The 24,577-nt window shown below is 39.3% G+C and overlaps 1 protein-coding gene and 1 long non-coding RNA gene across 4 annotated transcripts in view; one reads left to right on the top strand and one right to left on the bottom strand.

Annotated features, from left to right (window-relative positions):
- Positions 1-24,577, top strand: part of LOC120422208 (uncharacterized) — a 43,911-nt gene that overhangs the window by 9,650 nt on the left and 9,684 nt on the right. For all 3 annotated transcript variants that reach the window (XM_039585590.2, XM_039585591.2, XM_052707321.1), the window contains 5 exons: positions 9,813-10,002; positions 17,463-18,158; positions 18,218-18,373; positions 18,437-18,733; positions 21,216-24,554. In XM_039585590.2, the coding sequence (XP_039441524.1) occupies positions 9,964-10,002; positions 17,463-18,158; positions 18,218-18,373; positions 18,437-18,733; positions 21,216-24,554 (4,527 nt within the window). In that variant the 5' untranslated portion in view covers positions 9,813-9,963. The remainder of the gene's footprint in view (positions 1-9,812; positions 10,003-17,462; positions 18,159-18,217; positions 18,374-18,436; positions 18,734-21,215; positions 24,555-24,577) is intronic.
- Positions 457-1,348, bottom strand: LOC128092758 (uncharacterized). The gene is made up of 3 exons (XR_008211982.1): positions 991-1,348; positions 612-914; positions 457-549 (listed from the first exon to the last, which is right to left on the bottom strand). It is a non-coding gene; the product is annotated as an uncharacterized LOC128092758 (long non-coding RNA).

The following is a 24,577-nucleotide window of genomic DNA, read 5'->3' as shown; positions in this document are numbered from 1 at the left end:
ACATAAAGATGAGGGTTTTTTTGTTGGCAAGACTTGTAAACGGAACCATTCCGGCCATGCCGGACAACATCACGAAACGTGCACTCTTTTTCCGCCGTATAGACCCTACAACGTCGTCAATCAAATATCAAATATTGGTCAAAAAATTTAACATTTAATGTAATCTTTGGCGCACTGCACGCGTACGCTAGCGGTTAACAGTTTCTAACACAAAGGTGCTCAGCCCAAAAGTCTGGACACGATCAAAACTTAAATCCGATGTTGATCCGTAACAGGTTACCAGTGTGGGAAACTAGATACAGCACCGTCTTCAACAGGACGCCGTTCAGGTTTAAGCATGTCGCGGTGGAGACGATTCCCTCCTCGATGCTTTTGGCAGTTCTCATCTCGGAATGCAGAATGATTCGGCAGCCAATCAATGGAAACGCCTGCATGGACCGAACAATCGACCGGATTGAGCAAAATGATACGGACTTGCCAGACCGACGACCTTGACCCTGTTCACCGGCTTGGAATGGCCATGGAATGGTGTACTCGGTCATGACCATTCTGGAAAGAGATTTTTTGAATTAAAAGATTGTTTTGGTAATTTTCAAAATGATTCCACAAACCAGACTTGAAGCAGTTAGTAGATAGCTTTTCCAAGTCCATGTTAAATATCAGTTTCCCACTGAACAGCAAAATCATGACCTGTGGCTGTTGCCGGCACTTGTTGATGGTCATCTTGTTCGAGGCTTTCCGCTCGTCCGGGTAATTTTTTGCCAAGTCGTAATCGTCTCCCTGCTTGGAAAATTTAAATCGACGTGATGCATTGCGTGGCCGCGAACCCGCCCAAAATCATCCTTATCGTTGCGTCATGGAATTGTAAACTGTTGACCGAGATTTGGACACGCTTAGTAGTTTTCCGACGAGATCTGTAATAAAAATTAAGCAGGAAAAAACGAACAAATAATGAGCTGTCACCGTACCGTAAACACAAAAAAAACTTACCTTAACACAAGTTATTCAGCTTAACAACATTAAAACACTCAAAAACGGCAAAAAGCAAAAAAAAAAAAACAACCACAATTTTCAAAACACGAAAAGTCCTATGCGTACTCTGCAAAATATTGTTTACATTGCCGGATAGGATGATTTGCCAGGAACCTATCTGACAGTTGTGGGCGAGAGCGCTGATTGGTTGTTTCGTTCTCCTAACGGTTTCTCTCTTTCGCGCTGGATGCATTGAAACATTTCATGCTATCAATCAGCTGTTACCTACACGTTGCGCCAGGATTGTGTGATCATAGTTATTATAAAAAAGTTGTTATTTTTAAATCAGGATTTAAAGTTAATCTGAAAAAGTCCTATGAACAATGCTCATGGTGTCGATTTCTGGAAAAGTCAGGGAAAACCTGGAATTGTCAGGGAATTTTATTTGACCTGGAAAAGTCAGGGAAAGTCAGGGAATTTCAAGCTGGGTCAGGGAATTTCGATGATCTTAAAAATATTACTACAAAATTTCATTTCTTTTTGAAAACTCGCCCTTGATGATGTATTTGAATGTCTTCCAAGCCAAACTTTGCAACATTGATAATATTTAATTTTTTATATTGGTCAGTCCGGAAGGATCGCAAAACTCCATATAAAAAATGCTTAAGAAAAGGGTCGCGAAGAAAAGGAACAGCAACGAAAAGTTGCATTTAGCATTTCTTCGCGCGTTGCTTGTTGGCAATATGTTTAGGTTTAGAAATCAAATAATTTAGATTTGCTTTGGACTTTCGTACAACTGAAAGTTACAAATTACTAGACACACAGGATGGGACAATATTATGGCAGTTGCCCCACCATTCTCAGAGATTTGTTCTAAAATTGGTCGTTTGCTCAGCATATAGGGACCATAGAGAAAAAAATTATACATTTTGTCAAAAAAATTTAACGATTAAAAAATTCAAAAGTTTAAAAATTCAAAAATTTGAAAATTAAAAAAAATCTAAAATTCAAAAGCTTAAAGATTCTAAATTTTGAAAGTCCTGAAATTCTGTTTTTTTTTTGAGTTTTTGATTTTTTAAATTCTTATTCTAAAATTCTAAAAAAATTTCACTTTAGTATTTGTTACCTAAATTTTTATTTTTCTCAAAATTTAACTGAACTATGATTCAAAAATGATCCAAAGTAGTCTAATTTTGTGTCTAAATGTAAGCAAAATAGTGATTTGAAATGGTATTAAAAATTAAAGAATTAAATTCAAGAATTAAAGAAATAAAACAAAAAATTATGGAATAAACAGGGATGTTACGGACGGCGCAAATTTGGCGCGGATTTCGTCCGGTAGCAATTTTGATTACAAAAAATATTGAGAGAGATAAAATATTAAAATATTATCAAGAATCAAGATAATTTGTTTTTTTTTCTTTGAGTGCAAAAACTTCGATTTCTTATTAATTGAATTTTCTTCCGAAAATTTTTGTTTTTATTTTCTCAATAAGCAACTTCGAAAGAAGATTATGAAGTGATATTTTTTTTAAATGTGTTGTTCAGGATTTCCTAAATAAATGTATTACTACACTCAACTCATTTTCAAACATAGTTTTGAGTAATGTTTTTTACCTTTATTTAGTGTTCTTTTATACTGGATACATTCAATTTTAATCTTGTGAATCTCAATCATATTTTTAACTTTTCCTGAAGAAACAGACATTAGGATGTAGCAAAAAATATTATTGGGGCATGTTCCAGTGGGTGTACTGTGCTTATATCCCAAATATGAGCTTGATTGGGCGTAACAGAAGCTTGCCTCCGCCTTTGAATTTTAGATGGGATTCAACCATTAGAAATATATTTTTTAAATTTAATCATTCTTCAAGAAAAATAAAAAAAATCAAAACATAAAAAAATTACAGCTTCAACATTCAAAATTGAAATATTCAGAAATTAGGAAATAAAATTAAAAAACCAAAAAAAAAAATTAAAAGATCAAAAATTTTAAAAGACTTGAAAATAAAAATTCAAAAACATCACTATTCAAAAATAAAAAAATAAGAAAAACAATCAATAAAACAAAAAAATATTTTCTAAAATTCTTAATTTCCTAAATTCTTAAATCGTTTATTCCCAATATTCAAAAATAAAAAAATAAGAAAAACAATCAATAAAACAAAAAAATATTTTCTAAAATTCTTAATTTCCTAAATTCTTAAATCGTTTATTTCCTAAATTCTTAAATTCCTAAATTCTTAAATTCTTAAATTCTTAAATTCTTAACTTCTTAAATTCTTAAATTCTTAAATTCTTAAATTCTTAAATTCTTAAATTCTTAAATTCTTAAATTCTTAAATTCTTAAATTCTTAAATTCTTAAATTCTTAAATTCTTAAATTCTTAAATTCTTAAATTCTTAAATTCTTAAATTCTTAAATTCTTAAATTCTTAAATTCTTAAATTCTTAAATTCTTAAATTCTTAAATTCTTAAATTCTTAAATTCTTAAATTCTTAAATTCTTAAATTCTTAAATTCTTAAATTCTTAAATTCTTAAATTCTTAAATTCTTAAATTCTTAAATTCTTAAATTCCTGAATTCCTAGGTTCTTGAATGCTGCCATATTTGTTACCTGCATAGATTACAGAAAACCTGATAAAATTTGAAGTATTTTTGCAGTTATTTGTTTCGGTTAGAAAAATTTTGAGAAGAAGATGTAGGAAAATTTGCTTCGATTTTTCTAAGTGACGCTTTGGTAAGATCATCGAGTATGAACTGTATCTTAAATTTAAAATCTCAAGATCGAGGATTTATTATAATTTTTAAATTTTATTATTTTTCTTTATTTAGATTTGATTCAGTTTTTAGATCTAAATTTCTAAATGTTGAACTTTTGATTTTTTTTTTGCTTAAATGTTTGTTTTGGCTTATTTTTCGATTTCTCCGTAACAACCCTGAAAGGAATTTGAGAGTTCAAGAATTTATAAAATATGGTCTCTTCGGAAAAGTTTTTTCAACAATTCCCGTTACAGTTTATATGGAATTTCAATAAGAATGTAACAGAAAAATCAGGCATCGGGTCCAGACTGTTAAGATCCAGCATCCGAGATTTCATAGGAGTTCCCGTGGTCAGATCGAGCTTAAATTTGGAATCTATTCCAAAACACCCAAATATCTAAGTTTGATAAATAATGACTTTTTGAAAAGCTCGTTGTAGCAGCAGGTTGTATTTTGTTTTTATTTTTATAAAATGTATTGATCGCGTGAATGATCATCTGTAGACTCTGGTCAAGGAAACTTTTTTTTTAAATTTTATATCAAAAATATTTTTTTGTAAAATTATTTAAGAAAATGTTTTTTTCAAATATCCAGAAAACCGTTTACTTTAAATACAAACATTGTTGAAAAAAACCTAGATCTTTTTTAAACCCGTAAACATGTATTTGAAAAAATCACATTTAATTGTATATTTTTTCTTAGTTTTTCAGTTTTTTTAATCTTTCTTAAGGTTCAGCAAAATTACATATTTTTTCAAAACCCTTAGTTTTTTTTTTCTAAAAACACAATCAAAAATGGCATTGGCCTAATTCGTCTGAAAATCCAGCAAAAAGCAATAATTTAAAATTGAACATGACTTCTTATTTTAATAAAAAATCTCAAATGATTTTTTTGGGAAAACTTTTAACTTTAAATTTTCTTTAGGAAATGAAGTGAAATTAACTAATCGCAATTTGAAATTCGCAAAATTTTTAATTATTAATTATTTCTAGAGTTTGTTTTGAAAAAGTCCTATAAGCTATTATGTTTCATATGTTTATAGGACCTATTAAAATAAATCTAGATTTTTTGGTAAGAGCAACATTTAAAATGACATCACCAGATAAAAAATAGGACATTTTTATGGTTGCTCATTTTGTATATTCGATAAGAAAGAATGCTGACAAAATAAAAAAAAAGTTTATAAGTTTTTGCAGAATCCAAAATAAAAAGTAATTGCAGTTTTTCAATATCTCTTCCAATATTCATAACGTAAAATGCATGAAACCATAAAAACGCTCCGAACAATATGTTAGTAAAAATAGAAAATAAAAAAAAATGGTGGTCTGGAGAGGTCAGGGAAAAGTCAGGGAATTTTATTTTGGGATTTGGATCGACACCATGAATGCTACACGAGTTTGGTCCAATGTGTTATGTCTTATCTGCAAAATTTGTCCTATGAAACGTGTCCTATATGCACTAACAGGTCGTATGAAACAAATTGCGTCAGAAATCATTTTAAACAAGACTTTTGATTATTTCCGTGAAACACACATAAAAAGCATCATTTTAGGTTCATTTGGGCGTTTTTAGAATTGATAAATACCCAACCGTGTTTAAATAGGATTTAAAAATGTTCCACAAAACTTCGACATGAAATTTCTCAGAATGAGGATTTTGCACATAGGACCTTTTGAAAATTTACTCTAGAAATCAACATAACTCTGATCCGGGTTTTACTGGGATCCGATGCCCATTGCATGCTTCTCCTCTTTCCAACCGGAGGAACAGGACCACTCCGGCTTTTTTTTGTGAACAGCACTAAATTTTCAATGTTATGCTGCTTGCATAATTTGTTAAATATCATTACATACTATAAGTAAGCTGTTCCCCCTTGTAATTAGTAACAAAGCAACAATCATGTAGTCTACGTTTGACAAATAAATAAATAAATAAGCATTAACATTCCCTAAATACTGCTGTCCTCTTTAAAACTGTAATCCCGAATCACCACAGTTGACGGTGCACAAAAAAGGTTTTTATTTCGCTCAGCTTGATAAAAAATCGAATGCTAAACCATAGACAGATTTTTGAAAATTCCCGACCCCTCCCTCCTCCATGTGAAAAATTGTCCATACAAAAAAAATGGAAAGTGGACAATCATCAACCACGCACCGTACAGTCTTAAAGTGCTGAGTTTGATTTTCATAAAGAAACGTTCAATATTGGCCTTGTTTATCCAATGAATGATATTTATTTTAGCAATAACTCTTTGATAAAAATACCTCTGATTTTTTGGGGAACTTTTTATAATTGGGACAAAACCTTGTACTATAATATACATATGCCTTATAACATCTAACTCCCCTAATGATTAAAACATTCCCTTCTCAAGATACAGATTTTAAAATAACACAACAAACACAAAGTTTCAAACAAATAAAAAAAATACAAAATTAAAAATATATTGAAAAAATGTCTTAAAATTTCGTATTTCTTTTCTTCATAAAAAAAACAAATTTAAGGAATTTGATACTTGATTCTTTTGTAAAATTTTCAGAACTTTTGAAACAAAAAAAAATACCAACGACTAACACTTGAAAAGAGGCACAAATGGAAATACTTTTTCAAAAGTTAGTCCCGAAAAATAAATCACAATATTAAAATTTTGATTTTTGTGAAATACTTTGATCTTTCCAATAAAAAATATAACGTCTAAAGTTTTTTTTAATGATCTTATTACAAAATTTTCATTTCCTTCTTTTTGGGTATTTTTGAAAAGTACTGACTCAAAGCGGTTTCAAAAACACCCTAAAAGCAAAAAGTGAAAATTTTGTTTATTGGACCCCTTAAAAACTCTAGACTAGGTCTTAAATATAAAATAAAGTTTAAGACGTTTCCAAAAGTTTAGCTTGATTTTAAAATTTTGCAAAGGTTTCAATTTTTAACATTTGAGAAACGGCTCAATATTACCCAAGATATCGTCAATTGAAAATTACAAACTAATTAGGTGACACTTAGAGAATTTTTTTTTCATCTTATCTCAGAAACTTAGTTCCTAATTTTCAAAGTTTCAGACAGAAAATTATAAGAAATTTTCTCAGATTCTGAAAAAAAAAAACCAGGCGCATTTTTTCAAGAATTATTTTTAAACTAAAAAAACTAAATGCACGGTGGCCACTCAAGTCGAGAAATCGAAAAAGTTGGGAATTTGCCAAAATCCGCAAAAATTCGGGAAAAGGTCGTGAATTTGTGATTTTTTGTCAAAAAGTCTGGAAAATTTCCTAAATCTTGAAAAAAAATATAATATTTTGTACAATTTTCAAATAAAATTAAGCAAATTCTTCAGTAATTTCCAATATTTTTACAAATGTTTACCTTGAACTTTTTTGTGAGTATGGGTAAATACTAAAGATAAAGCTTGCTTTTCTGTTATCTGAAAACTAAAATCCCATCGTTGAAATGAAAAAAATGCAAAAAATGTTATTTTTCGTTTTGAAAACATGAAAAAATATTGCCAAAAAATAAATCCAAGAAATTTTGATCTAGGTCATTGAAAATATGTTTAAATAATTTGTCTTTTAAACTTTTAAAATTACTCAACAATAAATGAATCAAAATTGGTTAAAAAATTCAATATTAAATTTTAAAAATTGAAAAGGGAACTTTGTAAAACATGTTTTCAAACGAATTACTAGATATTTTTCCAAATTCTTTGAAAAAGTTATAAAGTATTTTTCTATGATTTATTGTTAAGTTTCTGATTATACGAAAATTGACAACAATTTGATTTGATATATTTCATTTAGATTTTTTTATACAGTTTTAGTTGATATTAACTTTATTATAGAGTATTTTGTTTGAAATCATTCAAAATGCCGAAATGCCTATTATTTGAATCTCTGGAAAAGTCGGGAAAAAGCTGAGAATTTTAAAATGGGATTTGAGTGGTCACCCTGTACATGAATTCCTGAAGTGGATATAACATGAAAACGGTACATTTCATCAAAAAATTGTAAAGTACTTTTCTATTGCAAAATAATTGGCACAAAAAATTGTCCGGGTCTTCGATATCATCCAATAAAACACTATTTCAATAAATAAATATATATCTATTAAACCAGCACTATCACGCACTATGACTTGAAATGTGTCTTTTTGGCCCCCTAAAACATATCAACAAATTTTTAAACTTAAAAAATGCGCATTTCGGGAATTCAACCGTTAGTCATAAAAAATCTTTTCTAAATTTGTCAAGGAATGTGTTTACAAGATATTTGCCTTTTATTTATTTTTTGATAGCGTTTTTTAATATTGACTTAAAGGATCAAAAAGTTATGAAGTTTTAAAAAATATTATTAGCTTTATAAAGTCTATTAAAATTTATTTAGCTTTTAATTAAATTTAATTAAAAAAATAATTGAAAAGGATTTAACGTTGTTTTCCATTCGTTCCATACAATTTTTCAAAACAATTCATGGAAACATATTTTTGAAAAAATGATTTATCTGTGTTAATTGAGTCGACTACGCGCGATGAAGCAACGCGGTTGCTTCGCAGGATCGTTCGTGTTTTAGGTGTTCTTTTTTCTCGCTAGCAATGATAATATCAGTTCTTCCTATATAATCGTTGATCGGAAGGCATGCCCCGCCGGTTGAGTTTGTCGAAGTAATTGTATTCCAAAATGACATATTATTTCATTACAAACATCTCATAGCGTCCTGAGTTTTAATGTTTCCAAATTCGCTGAAATCAATACTAAATTGTTCTAACTAATCAAGCAATCCATTTTAGTGAAGAGTCAATTGTGTTTGTAGTACCTATTTTTAAATAGTCACGCGTAATCCAACATTGATAAGATGTTGTAGGAACATAAGTTTTTAAAATTTCATCCGATAACACATTGCACATGGTTGCATCACTTACCATGGTGAATCCTAACCACATACCTACTTACTAACCCCTCAAAACTCACGTGACGCCAGTATCGGACTAACATTCCCATCCACTTCCCCGTGATATCACTGGTCGTGGACGGCGCCGTGATTGATCAGCATGGTATGCTGACGAACTTTTTTCAGGCATGCAACTCAAGTTTTTCGGAATTGAACTTCAGTACATTCGAGTAAGATGTTATTCAACGTCAAAATTTCTTTGCACCTTATCAGAATGACATAAAACTAAATCAAAACCCCTTCTAAATAACCACAATGGAAATAAAGCCGGCAGCCCTGGCTCACCCACCGACTGCTCATTCTCACTTCTCGTTCAGTAAACTCTGTGAGAGCGCTCGCGAGTGAGATGTGCGAGCTCAACTCGTGTGTGAGGAAAATCGCGTGAAGTTGGAATTTTATTTATCAAAACACAGCAAGAGCAAAATTTGCCCAAAGAAGTGACAGATCGTGCACCCTTAAATATTCGAGTTTATTGGGTGGTATTTTTTCCCCGCAAATGTTATTCTCGCGCTGCGTGTGTTATACATAATGTAAGAGGACGTTTTGGTGCATGGAACCGGGTTTTGTGAATGGGGGGAATCCCATGCATCATCGTTTCTTCGAGCGGATGCACCTGTCAGAAAGTGGCTTGAAAAGCAGCTTAGCGAGCCTCCTCACACCAGAGAGTGGGTCATTGCCATACGCCCAAGGTCCCAAGAAGTGTGGTGTGCGAAAATTTTTCATTCAGTTCGTATTAGGTGGGTTTTTTGTGTTGCGAAAAGTGGGCTTATTAGTGAAATGCACTGAATTCTAATCAAGCACATTTTGCGATGTTGCAATGCAAAAGGACATTGATCTTTGTCTCTGGAAGCCGATCCACGATGTTGCTCTCTTTGTGTTGGGGAGCAAGCAGGTCCTTGTAGTGTAGCACACATCTCACGTGAAAAAGGATGATGATGATGATGTCCACACGCGTGTTTGCTCATTCTTCTCCCGTGTTCCGTGTGCCTTCTTGTATCGTGAGAAGTTTACGCAAAAAAAAAAATATTCGCACATACTCACACATAATCGTGTGACGGAATCGTGCCCCCTTTTTGCGTAATGTTGCAAATGCAATTCAGTTTCTGACGTTGTTTTTCTTTTATTTCTGTCATTTTTTCCAGGAATCGCACACACCTCTAAAATCGTCAGATGTCGAATCAGCGGAGCAGCAGCAGCAGCAGCGATAGTTTGTTCACGGATTCCTCCTGCTAGAGACAGATCCGCCAGACTCTTGTGAATGTATAAATCAATAGCATACCTGTACAAACCACAATGCAAAGTTTGGAACCAGCATCATGTCAAGAAGCTGATGTAAGTATTGTATGCGTTGTTCAGATTTTTTTTTTGAATTTACAATTGTGATTAAAATATTTGTTTCGCAAACTGCTATACAAAACAAGACACCAATACAGAATCAAACAAAGAAGCAAAGCATATCACAACATGTTTTATTTATATAGTACAGCAAAATGATTGCAACATATCTAACAATATATCAATTTTATTAAGTCACACATCGTTGGGAAATACATTCTATTCATTTAACTTTTTCTGTATCAAGTTACCTTGATTGACGGTATTGTTTAAATTAATTTAGATTATTTTTGGCTTTCTGATACTTAAAAAAAAAAAAGTTGTGGTAGGACTACGTAATTTACATTCATAATCCAGATAATTTATAAGTTTAATTTATTTTCATGCGAAAAGGATTTTGCAAGCTTTGCTAAAAAGTAGTCTTCTCCAATTTTAACAATCGGCCATTTCTAACTGTTTCCAAGTATCAAAATATTGGTTCCGAATTTCAAAATATTGAAAACTAGTCTAAGACATGTTCTCGTTACAAGGGTGAAAGCACAAGCTTAATAGGGGCAGGGGGGGCAGAATGGACCAGGGGGGCAGAATGGGCCACCCTTGGTTTTGGGCTTTAGAATGGTTTTAGACCAACTGTAAGGCAAGGGTCTTATAAAGGACGTCAAATAACATCATCATACCGAAAACGACGTTTGAATTCATTGTATTTTTCGAATTATGAGCAAAAATGTAAATAATTGACAAAATCACGCAAATGTTGTTTATTTCGAGGTTTCTAAATAAGCTTTCTGAAAAGTATGATTGTTTGAAAAAGTTTTTTCAATGCTTATAATGTTACTAGAGGTTACTACCAAGGTAAACAAACAACAACGGAACCTTCAAACCATTTAGAGGCTTGGTGGTGGAAGTGTTAAATTAAATTCCACTTGAGGGCAGAATGGACCACCCTCTTCCTGCCTTATAAAAACAATCAAGAGTCACAAAATTTGAGCTAAATGGATTATTTCACTCCTTGTAGCTTCACAAATCACGTTTAATGCAACATTAGTTGATTTTTTACTTGTTTTGATGCTTATTTGTAAAAATAGTGTCTTATTTCAACATTTTAACACTATTTTCAAAAATGTTTGTTTTGTTAAGTGACTATTTTTATAAAAGTTGTCTAACTTCATGGAAACTATGTTAGAAAGGTCCCTTAAGTCATTTCTTATCTCCCTTCAACAGTGTATTAGATGAAATGGCTTGTTTTCTAAGGTGGCCCATTCTGCCCCGCACCCTGGAAAAGTAGTCAAAAAAACTTTTTTTTAAAGTGACTCAAAAATAGTTCTAAGCTCAAAATTTTCATCAACCAAGTATACAACATTGAAGGGAACATCCCAAAGCATAAGCCTACTACACTGAATTCATAAATTTTTATGTTTTTCTATGGTTTTTGGCGCATTTTACTTAGGCGGACCATTCTGCCCCCCCTGCCCCTACGTATGTGATGGAGTTTAGCTTTTACAAAATTTTGATCATTTCAACTCAATCGTGCAGAAAAAGGGCAAAATTTAAATCAACTTTTTTTAATCTGGCTGTTGATACTATCAAAACAAGCAAGAATCCAGATTTTCATCCAAATGGAAAACCCTCTTCTTTTTTACACCACTGCAAAGTTTCACACTTTTCGTAAAAATAGAGAAAATCCTCAAGTTTTCAAACTGCGATATCTCGAGTTCCAAAAATCGTAGAATAAATAAAAATATTTTTTTTTCTTTTTCTTGTTTTAAACATCAAATTCGTATTCTGCTACCCCATTTTAGGCAAATTTGAATAGTTGATTGCTAATTTAATTTAAAAAAATGCATTTTTCCAATATTTCTTCACCACCATATTGGCCGCCATCTTGGATTTAAACATTTTAAATCTCTTTTCTAATTTTGTAATATTTGAGCTCGACAATCAAAAATTGGACAACGAAATTTTTTTTTGTGATTCGATTTTCCGAGGTTTCTATTATCCGAAGTGAATTTTTTTCTCGAAAAAAAAATCTTTTCGTGGGACTGTACATTGGTATTTCTAGATTAAATTTTCAAAACAACCTATCCCTCATGGGTTTCCTATGCAGATAGGGCCTTTTGAAAATTTAATCGAGATTTCATAACTGTTGAAACTGTTGCTAAGCTACAGTGAAAGACAGTTTGTTGCTGATGAACTGTTTATTGCGTCCGACGTTATGGGTAGCCGGGAACGAACTGTGCTGGGAGTGCTGGTAGTTAGCATGGCCTACTACATCTCCCCCTTTAGGAGATTTGGAGGACGGCCAATCTTCCTGCTACTTAACTGCTTCATCGGTGGACCAGTTTCCAGTTGTAGCCGTTTCCGATCGTCTCGCGGCGGCCAAGCCAGGTGCGGACCGCGATCGGCGTATGACGGCTCGAGATGATTCTTCAACCAGGCGATGTTTGTGGAATGATCTGTGACCGCTTTTCCTCCTTCGGCGAGATTTTTGAGACCTCTTGCATCCGTTGGAGAGATGCGATGCTTGATCTTCGTTGAGAGCTTCCGGAATGTCCGCAGGGCCACCAACCAAGGATGAGGATCCAGATGGCCGGCGTTGGCGCAGGAACTGGTGTCGGCAAGCTTGATGGCGTCGCTCGATGCCGGCGACGGACGATGATCGGGTCCGGGAACACTGTCGGAGGGCTCCGTGCGGGGATCGTCGTAGGTTGGACTTGAGACGGCCAGATCGACGGGTTGATCTGGATCGATGACGGCCTCGTTGTCTTGCGGATTGTGTGTGCGAGCGCTGTGTCCAAGCGGTTCCGAGGATGCTTCCAGATTCTTGGCACGCAGAACTGTCTTGCAGCGTCCAAGCGATTCGTGGTGTTGATCCGGATTCATGGCACACAGCGTGGTGTCGGAAACAGTATCCAGCTGCATCGGTACGGTCGTCCCGTTGAGCGCGATGTAGATATGATTCAGGTCCGTCTGCATGACCTGCTTGAGGTTGGCCACACGGTGGCATTCTTCCGTAGCGTGGTTCTCAGGTGCGCTAGACACAGAGATGTGTGCTTCCTCCTGGGGCTCGCTATCGGCAGATTCAGGACTTGAAGAAACTTGAAACTTCTCCGCCTTCAGGTTCTGCTTCGCTAGGAGCGCGTCCAGTCGGAGGATAACTTGCCGAAGATCCACGTCGGACATTTTCCTGGGGGCTTGAGATGACAAAAACTTCGTGAAAGTTCCAGGAAAATTTTATCCTCCTCGTCGCCAAATGTTGTAACTGTTGCTAAGCTACAGTGAAAGACAGTTTGTTGCTGATGAACTGTTTATTGCGTCCGACGTTATGGGTAGCCGGGAACGAACTGTGCTGGGAGTGCTGGTAGTTAGCATGGCCTACTACAATAACAATTTAAAATGTCTTCAAAGGAGTTCAAACATGTTGAATATGATTAAAAACGCAGGAAAGTGCATTTTAACTGGTTTTAGGTTGATTAAACTTTAATTTTCATTAAAATTTTGAAGTTTTTCGAATTTCTTTTTGCCCCTTGATTATCCAGGCCGACTTGAAAAATATTTGCAACGGCCTTACAAAAAATATCAATTTTAGAGCTGCCTAAAATTTTGTTTTGGATTTACCTTTATTTGAATACACATCATTTTCAAAAAAATTATTTAAAGAATGATAAATACTTAAAAAAAAAGTTTTTTTTTAAATATCCGTTAACCAGTTATTGAATAAAATTTACCCAACAATATTCTGGCAACTTGTTTTTTTCTGTTATTTGCCTCTATTAACTACAAAAAGTATTGTTAAGCTCGCAATGATAAAAAAAAGTGTTCATTTAACAAAATCATTTGAAAGCACTTAAAAAAACACAAAATAATTAATTGCACAAATTTGTTTGGTGATAAGGGAAAATGTTCCAAAATTATTTATTAACCGATTGTTTAACGATTATATAATCTTTAAAGGGACTATCCATAAACCAGCTGGAAAAATTCTGCAAAAAAAAAACAGCTAGAAGAGGAAATTTCCCTTGTAAAAGAAGCGTGGACTTTGTATTCAGAGTATCTTTTTTTTTGTTAAAAAAAAAAAAGATATCGAAAATCCCAGTTCATATTTTTTGGGCCCGGATTGGTCAACATTTTTAGGCAGTGTTGGGATTGGAGTGAGAGTAGTCCTTTCCTCTCCTCGCTCTCGCCGCGAGCGCCTCGTGCGGGAGAACGGGCAATCGGCGAGTTGCGCTCGGCAGCTCGGGACTCGCGGCGAGAACTCGAGAGAGATATTTTTTTTCTCGCGAGGGTGCGAGAATGCTAACACTGTTTTTAGGTTTTTACTCTTTCTGATATGAGGAAGGAGCGGACGAAAGGCATATTGATTAGATAAGGTAAGGCGGGTTTTCCAGCAGTAAAAATCACGAAAACCGGATTTTATTTGGCAATTTTCAGAAAGGTTATGCTCAAATTTTCACTTAAACCTTTTTTTAATGCTGGAAAACCCGCCTTACCTTATCTAATCTATATGCCTTGAAGAGAATAAGATTTTGACACTTGGAACTTGTATAGCTTAAAACAATGCACAGTGGGAAAAAAGGACCCAAAAAATTACCGCAACATGATTTCACGCAAACCATCGATTGCTATACACCAAAAGCTTCGTTTTTGCACCAGGAACAATAATCCGATGAAAAATCGCACTGCACGGACCGGTGGCCGGAGTACAGGCCACCGGAAGATCCGGATTTTTGGAAAAGTGTCAGAGTTATCCAATTGTGAACTGATAAGCTTTCTTCTACCATGAATAGTCATACAAACTCTCCCTGTTCAACTTTCGTTGGGTTTGGTCGTCTTTCGAGCTAGCTTAGCGCGTTTTTGACGGTGTTTTGTTAACTTTCGCCGACGGCCATGGCGGCGGCCGCGACGGTGGAGAGTGAGTGGACGGAGCACAGGGCTGAGAATGGAAGGACGTTCTACTGGAACGCGGCCTTGAGGAAAAGTGTGTGGGAGAAACCGGACGGGTTTCAACCCAAGACGCAGGCGGCGACGAGCATGGAGGTGGAAGACTCCGAAGGAGGAGGAGAGGACGGGGGCGAATTTCGTCCCGTGGTCAAGGTTCGCCGCAGGAAGGCTAAGGAGGAGATCAACGTCGGCGATGGCGGCAACGACGGCGATGTGGAGAAACTGCTCAGCAACAACAAGTTCAGCCCGCTAGCGGAGGAGAGCAACAACAACAACAATGCGAACCCAGCAGCAGAAAAAACCATCCCCGTGGTACCAGCAACCGGCAAGTCGGCCGGGGAGAAGAAGCAGCCGCCGCTGGTGGTGAAAGAAATGAGCTTCGCCCGCCTTGCGAAGGTGATGTCGTCGTGTGATGTCCAGCCGGAACACAAACTGACGCGGTACGGCACAAAAATTACGTGCTTCTCAAGCGACGACTTCGACACGGTGCAAGCCCACCTGACGAAGAACAAGGTGCAGTTCTACACGCACGGAAAGCGCAGTGCGAGACCGCACCGGGTAGTAATGCGAGGTCTCCCGAACGTGGAACCGGATTACATCAAGGAGCTGCTCAAGACGGAACATCAGCTGGACGTCTTGGCAGTACACGCCATCAGGCGGAAGCAGCAGCTTCCCGCCATCGATGAGACGCCTTTCATCGTGCTCTTCCCGAAGGGGCACACCAGTCTGAAGGAGTTGAGTAGCAAGGTAAAGAAAGTGGGACCAGTCGTCGTCCGGTGGGTGGCCTTCCGGAACAAAGAACCGCACGTGACCCAGTGCAAGAACTGCTTGCAGTTCGGTCACGGAACCAGTAACTGCCATCTCAAGCCCAGGTGCAGCAGCTGTGGGGGTGCCCACAGCACAGAAAAGTGCAAAGCTGAAGAAACGGAAGCCAAGAAGTGTGTCAACTGCTCTGGATCTCACGAGGGTCTGGACCGCAGCTGTCCCAAACGTGCGCAGTTCATCCAGTCGAGGCAGCAGGCGTCCAAGCCGAAGCCGCCAGCATGGAAAAAGGACAAACAGACTCCGGCAGGAGCTGTGTTTACCGCGGCGGATTTTCCTCCGCTACCTGGAGCGGTACCGGAAGAGAAACATCCTCGTCCCGCAGGAAGAAGTCAAGGAAATACTGGCGCCGACGCCGGTGCAACCCCGAAGGAGCAACAAGGTGAACGGATGCTGTACAGCGAGTCGGAGCTGTGGGCCATTTACCGAGAATACAGAGTTCGCTTGAGGCAGTGCAAGACACCCGAGGAACAGATTGACGTGATCGCACACTTGCTGACACATGGCACGAGAAAATGATCATCTGATTCAGTTACGTTTTTTTTTTATTATTTATTATTTGTTGTATTTTTGATCCTCGGTCCTAACCTGGTCGTAGCACCTAAAAGGACCTAATAAAAATAAGTTGTGAAGAAAAAAAAAAAAAAAAATAGTCATACAAAACAATCCTAGAATAATATTAAATACCATAGGACCCATCGGAACCGGTTCCACCGATCTCCGGTGGCCACATCCGGAACAGCATTAGGAAACAGTGTTAACCAGTCATGCGACGTATCAAACTTCTTGATTTTAGATGGGGACATGAGTTATACACTCCCCTCTTAAAAACATGAAGTTTGATATGTCGCAAGAGTGGTTTCAGGAATTTGCCAAATATGATCTTCGGATGTGGCCACCGGGGACCCACCATTGTGGGTTACGTTAAGAGTTAAAGTTTTATATGAAAGATCCTTGTCTGGAGTTTTTTTTTTTTTTTGAAAAGGTCCTATAAATAAAATATCTATTTTTTTTGCTTTGGGACCATCCAGAAACTACGTGGACACCTTTTGGGAATCTGTTACCCTCCCCCCCCCCCCTCCCTCGTGGACAAATGTCAATACAAAAAAACTTTTTTGTATGGATCGTGGACAATCGCCATAACCACCCCCCCCCCCCCCCCCTCAAGTGTCCACGTGGTTTATGGATGGTCCCTTTTGAGTATTTTGTAATACCCTTGATTCAAGGCGGATTCAAAAACACCCAAAAAGGGTCTGAGCAAGTGTGACATTGCATGTTATAAGTATAGGAAAAGCGTGACAAAGGGGGGGGGGAGAGGGGTAAATTTTGGCTGATTTTTGCGTGACGTACTTTATGGATGAAGCCTTATTGCACAGAAAAAAAGTTGAATTCTGGTATGTTGAAAATTTGGTTGGTTGAATATTACCTTTTTTTTAGTAATACTACATAAAAAAAAAACTTGTAAAAATGTGAACCTGATGAATATTCATCAAAAACTGATGAAAATTCATAATTTTCAGGGGTAAAATTAATATTTTTTTTGACTCAAAATCTGTCACCATTTCCTGATGAATATTACCATCATTCTTTTCTGTGTGGACCTTTCAAAAAAAACTTTAGATATGGTATATGGATGGCCCTTAGTCAGAAAATCAAATATATTAAATTCCATCTCTCTTCATCTTTTCCCTTTCCAGTACATGTTGAATGATGCTTACTGTAAACTAAGAAAATCTCCCTCGCGGCAGCAAACGTTGCTGATCGATCCACCGCCACAGTATCCAAGTCTACCTAGTCCCATACTGAACGACAGTACGCCCCTGTTCAACACGAGCAGCAGCAGCAGCGGAACCAGCCCGCTGCCCTCGTCGTCGTCCACGTCGTCGTACGCCACGCTCAGTGGCATCCAGTCGACATCGCCGCCGGCCAACCTGCTAGCAGCCTCGTCATCCTCCACCTCCTCCTCCGTCTCCTCGTCGGCCTACCTACTCAAATCTTCCTCCACAAGCAGCCACTACCATCACCACCACCACCAACATCATCACGTCGACAAGCGGGGAGCCACTGATTCCGGCTACGTCAGTAGCTCCCCATCGAAAAAGTCCAAACTTTCTTCCCTAGTGGCCAGTGGCGTTGGCGGCGGCGGCGGTTCCTCGTCAGGGTCTTCATCAATCAACAGTTCTTCCGCGGCGAGCGCTAGTAACTATGGCGGTAGTCAGCAGCAGCAGCAATATCATCTCCATGGCGGGGGTAGCAGCAGTCCGCAGTTGTCGTCCGCCGGCGGGACGTCCCATGGGGTGGCGGCGGCCACCGCTGGCAAATACAACATACATGACAAACTTAGGGAATTGTATCTTGAACTACTAGCTGAGGACAATACTGAAACTAATAGGGTAAGATGGGGGCGACCTTCCAAGTGTAACTAACTCTAACTTGGTTCACCTCCTTGCAGCTTAACTTAAGAAATACGTCGTTTCTGCTGGACAAACTGGTGTTGCGGGAGAACCTCAACACGCTGATCCTAAATCTCTACCCCGGCAATAAAGGATATTCGTTAGCATTTAGGAGAGGGCCCGACCAGCAGCAGCAGAGCGATGGCAGGGGAAATGTAAGTTGCGGACGTTGCTTGAACTGTGTTGAATTAATTCAATTCGTCGTCATCTTTCGACAGATCTCAAAAAGTGGTGCTTTGGCGTCGGAGCGGGCCGGCTCGCCGAGCCCCTCGCTGGCGACGGACATCAACGCCGAGCAGCTGCAGGAGACGATCCGGTGGCCGTACGAGGAGGAGGAACTGCTCGAGTGCATCGACCGCGAGGAGCTGCCGCTGGTGCTGGTGGACATGTGCGAGGCCAAGTGCCCCGGGCTGTTCTACTCGGGCTGCGTGATTGCGGAGATCCGCGACTACCGGCAGTCGTTTCCGATCTTCACCTGTGATACGTACCACGTGCTGCTGAAGCCCACCAATCAGGTAAGTGTGTCGAGACATCGGGGGGCTGGGTCTGTTGGCAGAAAATTGTTTGGCAAACTGGCGATCGGCAAAGTGCCATATGGCAAAAAAGTTCAATCAGCAGAAAATTTATAGGCAGAATAAGTCAAAAAGCCGAAAAATCAAAAGGCAGAAAAATTAAATGGCAGAACATTAATAAAAGCAGAACCTTAATTGGCAGAAAGTTGAACGGCAGAAAAATTAAATCGAAAAATAATTGAATTGCAGGGAAACGACTTCTATACCTGGAATGACTTAAGGAGGTACTAGACTACGACAAACAAAGAAACTTGCACTTTTTTGTGTTCGACAGTTTACTAAACTCGCAAACAAAGCAAAATGTATGCAGGCTGACATTTCTGCAAACACATTCCGAAAAACTGTCGAAACTGTGAGTTTGTTTGTTTGCCGTAGTCTAATAACTCCTTTAACGGCCTAAAAACAACTAATGCCGGGACCGACGTTTTACTTTCCCATCCAATTGAAGGCAGTTTCAGATGAGAATCGAACGCATGATCATCCGCTTGCAAAGCGAACAGCGTAAACATTCAGTCACGCCTGCTGTCAACCAAGTAATTCTTCTTAACATTTTCCATTTCTTTAAATTTTATTTGTAATTTGTATGAAATTTTGTGACTACTTTTTCTTTGATCAAAAATGCTAATTTGCTTCCAAAGTTTGCTTCCAAAGTTCGTCCACACAAACCTACATACAATTTTGGTAGCTATCCATACAGAAATGCTTTAAATATAAAATATAAAAATATCTTCAGCAAACTGTAGGTGAAAAATTTATGTAAACAATTCAGAAAACAGTCAGTTCATAAAAAAATATTGTTTTCGCTTGTCATCAAATTGTGCAAATTAATAATTTTTTGATAATTTTCTAACAGGACTTCTACTCCGGACAATCAAACAATTTTTTTTTCGTTCTTTTTACATCAAATTCGAGTTCTGTGACCCCATTTCAGTCAAATTTGAATAATTGATTGATTGCCAATTAAATTACAAAATGATCTTTTTTTTTCATTATTTCATCGCCTCCATTTTGGCCGCCATCTTGGATATATAATTCTTAATCACAGCGTAATGTCATATTTAAGCTGAACAAAAAATAAGCCAACGAATACATTTTTTTTTGTGGTTCAAAATTTAGTAAAATTTTTCTAAGACCTTCGGATAATCGAGTCTGGACTGTACATAAAATGTCATTTTTGAGATATAATACGAGACAGTAAAAAATCGTTTTTAACAAATTTCAATTTTCGAAAACGTCTAAAATATAGTCCAATCATTTTTTAACTTAACTTGCAAGCAAATTTAACAAAAAAAAAGAATTAAATTTTTCTTTCCTAAAAATTATTGTTTTTTTTTAAAGTGCCTTTTATGCTTTAAAAAACGTAATCAAGCAACCTTGAATATTTTTTTAAACCTCTGTCCAAATTTATGAGAGGGATTTAATCATAGGGTTAAAGTATCTTTAATAAAACAACAATTTCTTTTTTTTTTTTTTTCGAAAGAAAAACATTTTCAAAATTTAAACACATAGAAAAAAAGATTTCCAGAAATCAAACAATTTATAAACCAACACTATAAAAATTCAAAATTCATGAATTTATATAAATATCCTGAAATTTTAAAATTCTTAAATCCTTAAAAATAATAAAAAAAAACAAATTTCTTAAATTCAAAAAAATTAAATATGAAAAATCTTAAATTTTTAAGTGCGGCTTTTTTTAAGGGCTTTAATATTATATTAAAGAAAATCAGATAACCTTTGGAGCATTTTTTAAGCCATATTTTAGGTTAGACCCCCCATTTTATTTTTTAAATAAAAAAAAATCGTGATTCGATTATCCAGATTGAAATTTTCGCAATGGTTTACAATAATTGAGTACATTTTTGAAGGTTTAAAATCTAAATTTAGTAAAATGTGTTAAAATTCAAATTAAGTTCAATAGAACTGATAAAATTTCACCAGTTCCTGATGTAAAGTTACACATTTTTCAACACGAAATCTGTCATTTGAATATTCTGCCATTCGATTATACTGCCATTCAACTCTCCTGCCTAATCTAATTATTCTCCTGCTTGACTATTCTGCCAACTAACTTTTCTGTCAATAATAACATAATAACCGAGTAACTTTTCCGCCCTTTTGATTTTCTGCCATTTAATTATCCTGCCAACTAGCCATGCTGCCATTTTTTTTGCTGTTCAACTTTCTGCCATTTAAAATTCTGCCCTTTAATTTTTCTGCCTTTTGATTTTCTGCTTATTGATTCTTTCTGTCACATGGACCATTTTTGCCATTTTAAATTCTGCCAATTGACCTTTTCTGCTGTTTAACAGTCGGCCATTCTCGATTTAAATTTCTGTCATTTGACATTCTGCCGACTGATCCAACCCCGCCGACATCATCTAGCAAAAGCATGTACTGATGGCATCTCTTGAAATCTTTGCAGACCCTGCTGGCCGACGTGAACCTGCTGACGGCGGAGGGCGACTGGAGCGCCGAGGAGAAGCTTGCCCTCGAAAGTCAGCTGGTGCTTGCGACCGCGGAACCGCTCTGTCTCGATCCGAATCCGGAGGTGGGACGGATGGCGATCAATCACCAGCACCGGAGGCAAATGTTCAACACGAACCCGATCCGGCGGCAGGCGAAAAAGTTCTCCCAGGTGGCGATCAACCGCAAGAGGAAAACGGACCAGTTCACGCACAGCTTCGGGCTGGAACTGAGCGACTTCATGACAAAGTACCGTGCGAAGCCCCGTCAGTACGCGGCCACCAAGCGGAGCGTGGTTAGCTTCACACTGCCCAAGAAGCCGTCGGACGTGAGCTCGACGGTGCGCGTTCCCAGTCTGGACCTGCCCGAGTTGGCGGCCCCTAGCGAAGTGAACGTGGAGAAGTTTGCCCGGAAGTACGACGGTCCGAAGGAGAGCCGAGACTGCATACCGCAGCTGATCGAGGAGTACATTTTGGAGACGGATCGGGTGGTCAATCGGGGAGACACCAGGACGTACCACATTAAGCTGTCGATTTTCCAGCGGCCGTCAAACTCGGAGTACCTCGGAGAGCTGTACGTGGACCGGGACTATCGCGAGAGCGAACGCAACGGCGAAGCTTGTCAGTTTACGCTGGGAACTCGCGCGCACGCACACCGTTACATCCAGCAATTTACGGAGATATTCACCGAGGAGGGTCGCAAATCGGTCAAAATTACCCATCTGGTGCCGGGGCAGGTGCCAAAGGTGCTACACACGGCCGGAATGCGCGAACAAAGTGTTCAGCAACAGCAGCAGCAGCAGCAACAACAACAACAACAGCAGCAACAACAAGCAATGCAAACGAATCAATCTCATATCCAACAGCAAATCACGCAAATTCAGCAACAGTTCCAGTCCAACCCGACGCACGCGTTGATCACGCGACTGCAAGCAACGAACACCGCGCTGGTCTCGCAGATTGCTTCAGCCGGCGTCGGTAACGTGGCAACCACAACGACGACGACGGCGACGATCAACGCGACCAATCCGAGCGTGCTTCCAGGCAATCAGGCGCCCGTGCAGGTTGTTCAACAGATCGTTCAGCAGCAGCAGCAGCCCCAAGTCGTGGCGGCCGCACCGACGCCACAGCAGCAGCAACAACAAATGCAGCAAATCATTACCGCCGGACCGTCCACAAACATCATCACCATCGGAGGGGCCACCCTCCAGCCGCAACAGCAACAGCAACAACATCCCCAACAACTTGCTGTCCAACAGCAAACCATCGTCGGTCAGCAACAGCAGCAGCAAATCTTTACCACCTGTGATACTTCCAGCAGTTCCGGCGTCGCGCAACAACTGCAGCAGGCACAGCCGCAGGCCAACATCACCATCCAGCAACAGCAACCTGCCCAGCAGCAGCAGCAGGTTCAGCAAATTCAAGCTCAAGCGCACCCTCAACAGCAACAAACGCTGCTGCTGGTGCAACCCACTGGACAGACCGTTGGCCCAGGCGCACCCGGAACGCAAAACATTCAAGGCTTTACCTTTACCTCAGCTCCACAAACTGCCACGGTCATCAATCAGGGCGCCGTAACGGCGGGTGCCGCCACCGGGAACCGTGTCCCGTTGCTGGTTCGACTCGAGAATAAGCCCTCGCAGCAGCAGCAACAACAACAACAAACGCAGCATGTCCAGTCCCAGCAGCAGAATCAAAGCACCACCACCACCATCCATACGAACAATCCGGAGATTAACGCGATCGCGCTCAGCATCATGAACTCGGCCAACCAGTTTCGTGCCAATCAGCAACAGCAGCAACAGCAACAACAACAACAGCAACAACAACAACAGCAACAGCAGCAGCAACAACAACAGAATAAATCCAACTCGAACGCTGCGATCATTAGCTTGCTGAACAGTGCACCGGCTGCGATGACCAACTCCCCTGTGCTGAGCAGTAATTTGTCGGTCCCAGTAAAAACAGAGTTGCATCAAGGCGTTCAGCAGCAACAACCTCAGCAACATACCATTCACCACCATCAGGCCACCGGGACGACCACGATATCGAGTAGTGCCGCGGCGGCGTTGTTCAACAGCGTCGGAGCTCGGAAGATTCAAATCCAACAACAGCCGGGTGGAGGCCAGAGGATACTGAACCACACGAACTTGATCGCAGTCAGTAGCAATCCGGCGGGTGGTGGCATTGGTCAAACTCAGCTCATCAACATCCAGCCGGCAATCGACCAGCAACAACAACAACAATCCCAGCAACACACCCAACAACAGCAGCAACACCGGGTGACCATGTCGGCGTTGGCATCCCAACTGGCGTCCCCTCCGGCGATCCTAACCACGTCGAATCTTCCCCAAAGTTTCAACGTTTCGGCGGCGAGCGGCGCCGGCGGCCAGAACTTTGTCAACGCGTCCAACAACACCACCAGCAAGCTGATCATCAACAGTACAAATCAACGGATATTGAACATCAACACGAATAGCGCCAACAGTTCGTCGACGACGGCGGCCGTGATGGCCGCGCTGGGGGGCACCATCCGGCGGGTAAGTGGCCCCGCGGGAGGTGATGGCTCCGGCGGTGGCATTCAGCTGCAAATTCAGGGCGCGGATGGCATCCGACGGATCGCGACCGGCACGGGCAGTGACATCCAGCTGCAGATACAGGGAATTTCGTCGCCCAGTGGGAGTGACCACTCGAACGCGTCCTCGACGACGTCGGTTTCGGTGGGCGGAGGCGGCGGTGGCGGCGGCATGCAGGTCAACAACGCTGGAACACCCGCCGGAAACATCATCTTCAACAACATGTCCGGCCTAAGCGCCCTGCTGGCGACCACTTCTCCCTCTCCTCAGCAGCAGCAGCAGCAACAAGTGACGGCGGCGGACGGAACCGTGACGAATACCGCTAACCTAGGCAGTAACAATAGTAGTAGCAGCAACTCTAGTAATAATACTTCAGCATTAATCGAAAGACTGACTTCATGTAGTACTATTAACCTAACCAATAACCAACAACAACAATCGCACCCACATCCGGCGGCGAGTCCGGCCGGGCTGCAGTTCACGATACCGTCGCCCAAAACGCCCCAGCAATCTCAACAGCAAACGCACCTGCAAATTCAGTCGCCCTCGTCGTCGATATCGCCACTTTCTAGTCCTCCGCCGGCGACGCTTCACACGCAACAGCAGCAGCAGCAGCAGCACACTCATCAGACGCCCCACCAAACGACGGTCAATCTGCAGGGACTGAACCTGGCCAGCCTGCACGGTGCTATGGCGTCGATTCCGGGGCTGCAGAATGTCCAGGTAAGTCGAATCGCCCTAAACCA

Source organism: Culex pipiens, chromosome 2 (genome assembly GCF_016801865.2).
Source record: "Culex pipiens pallens isolate TS chromosome 2, TS_CPP_V2, whole genome shotgun sequence".
NCBI classification, from domain to species: Eukaryota; Metazoa; Arthropoda; class Insecta; order Diptera; family Culicidae; genus Culex; species Culex pipiens.
This window is presented reverse-complemented; position numbering and strand designations above follow the sequence as displayed.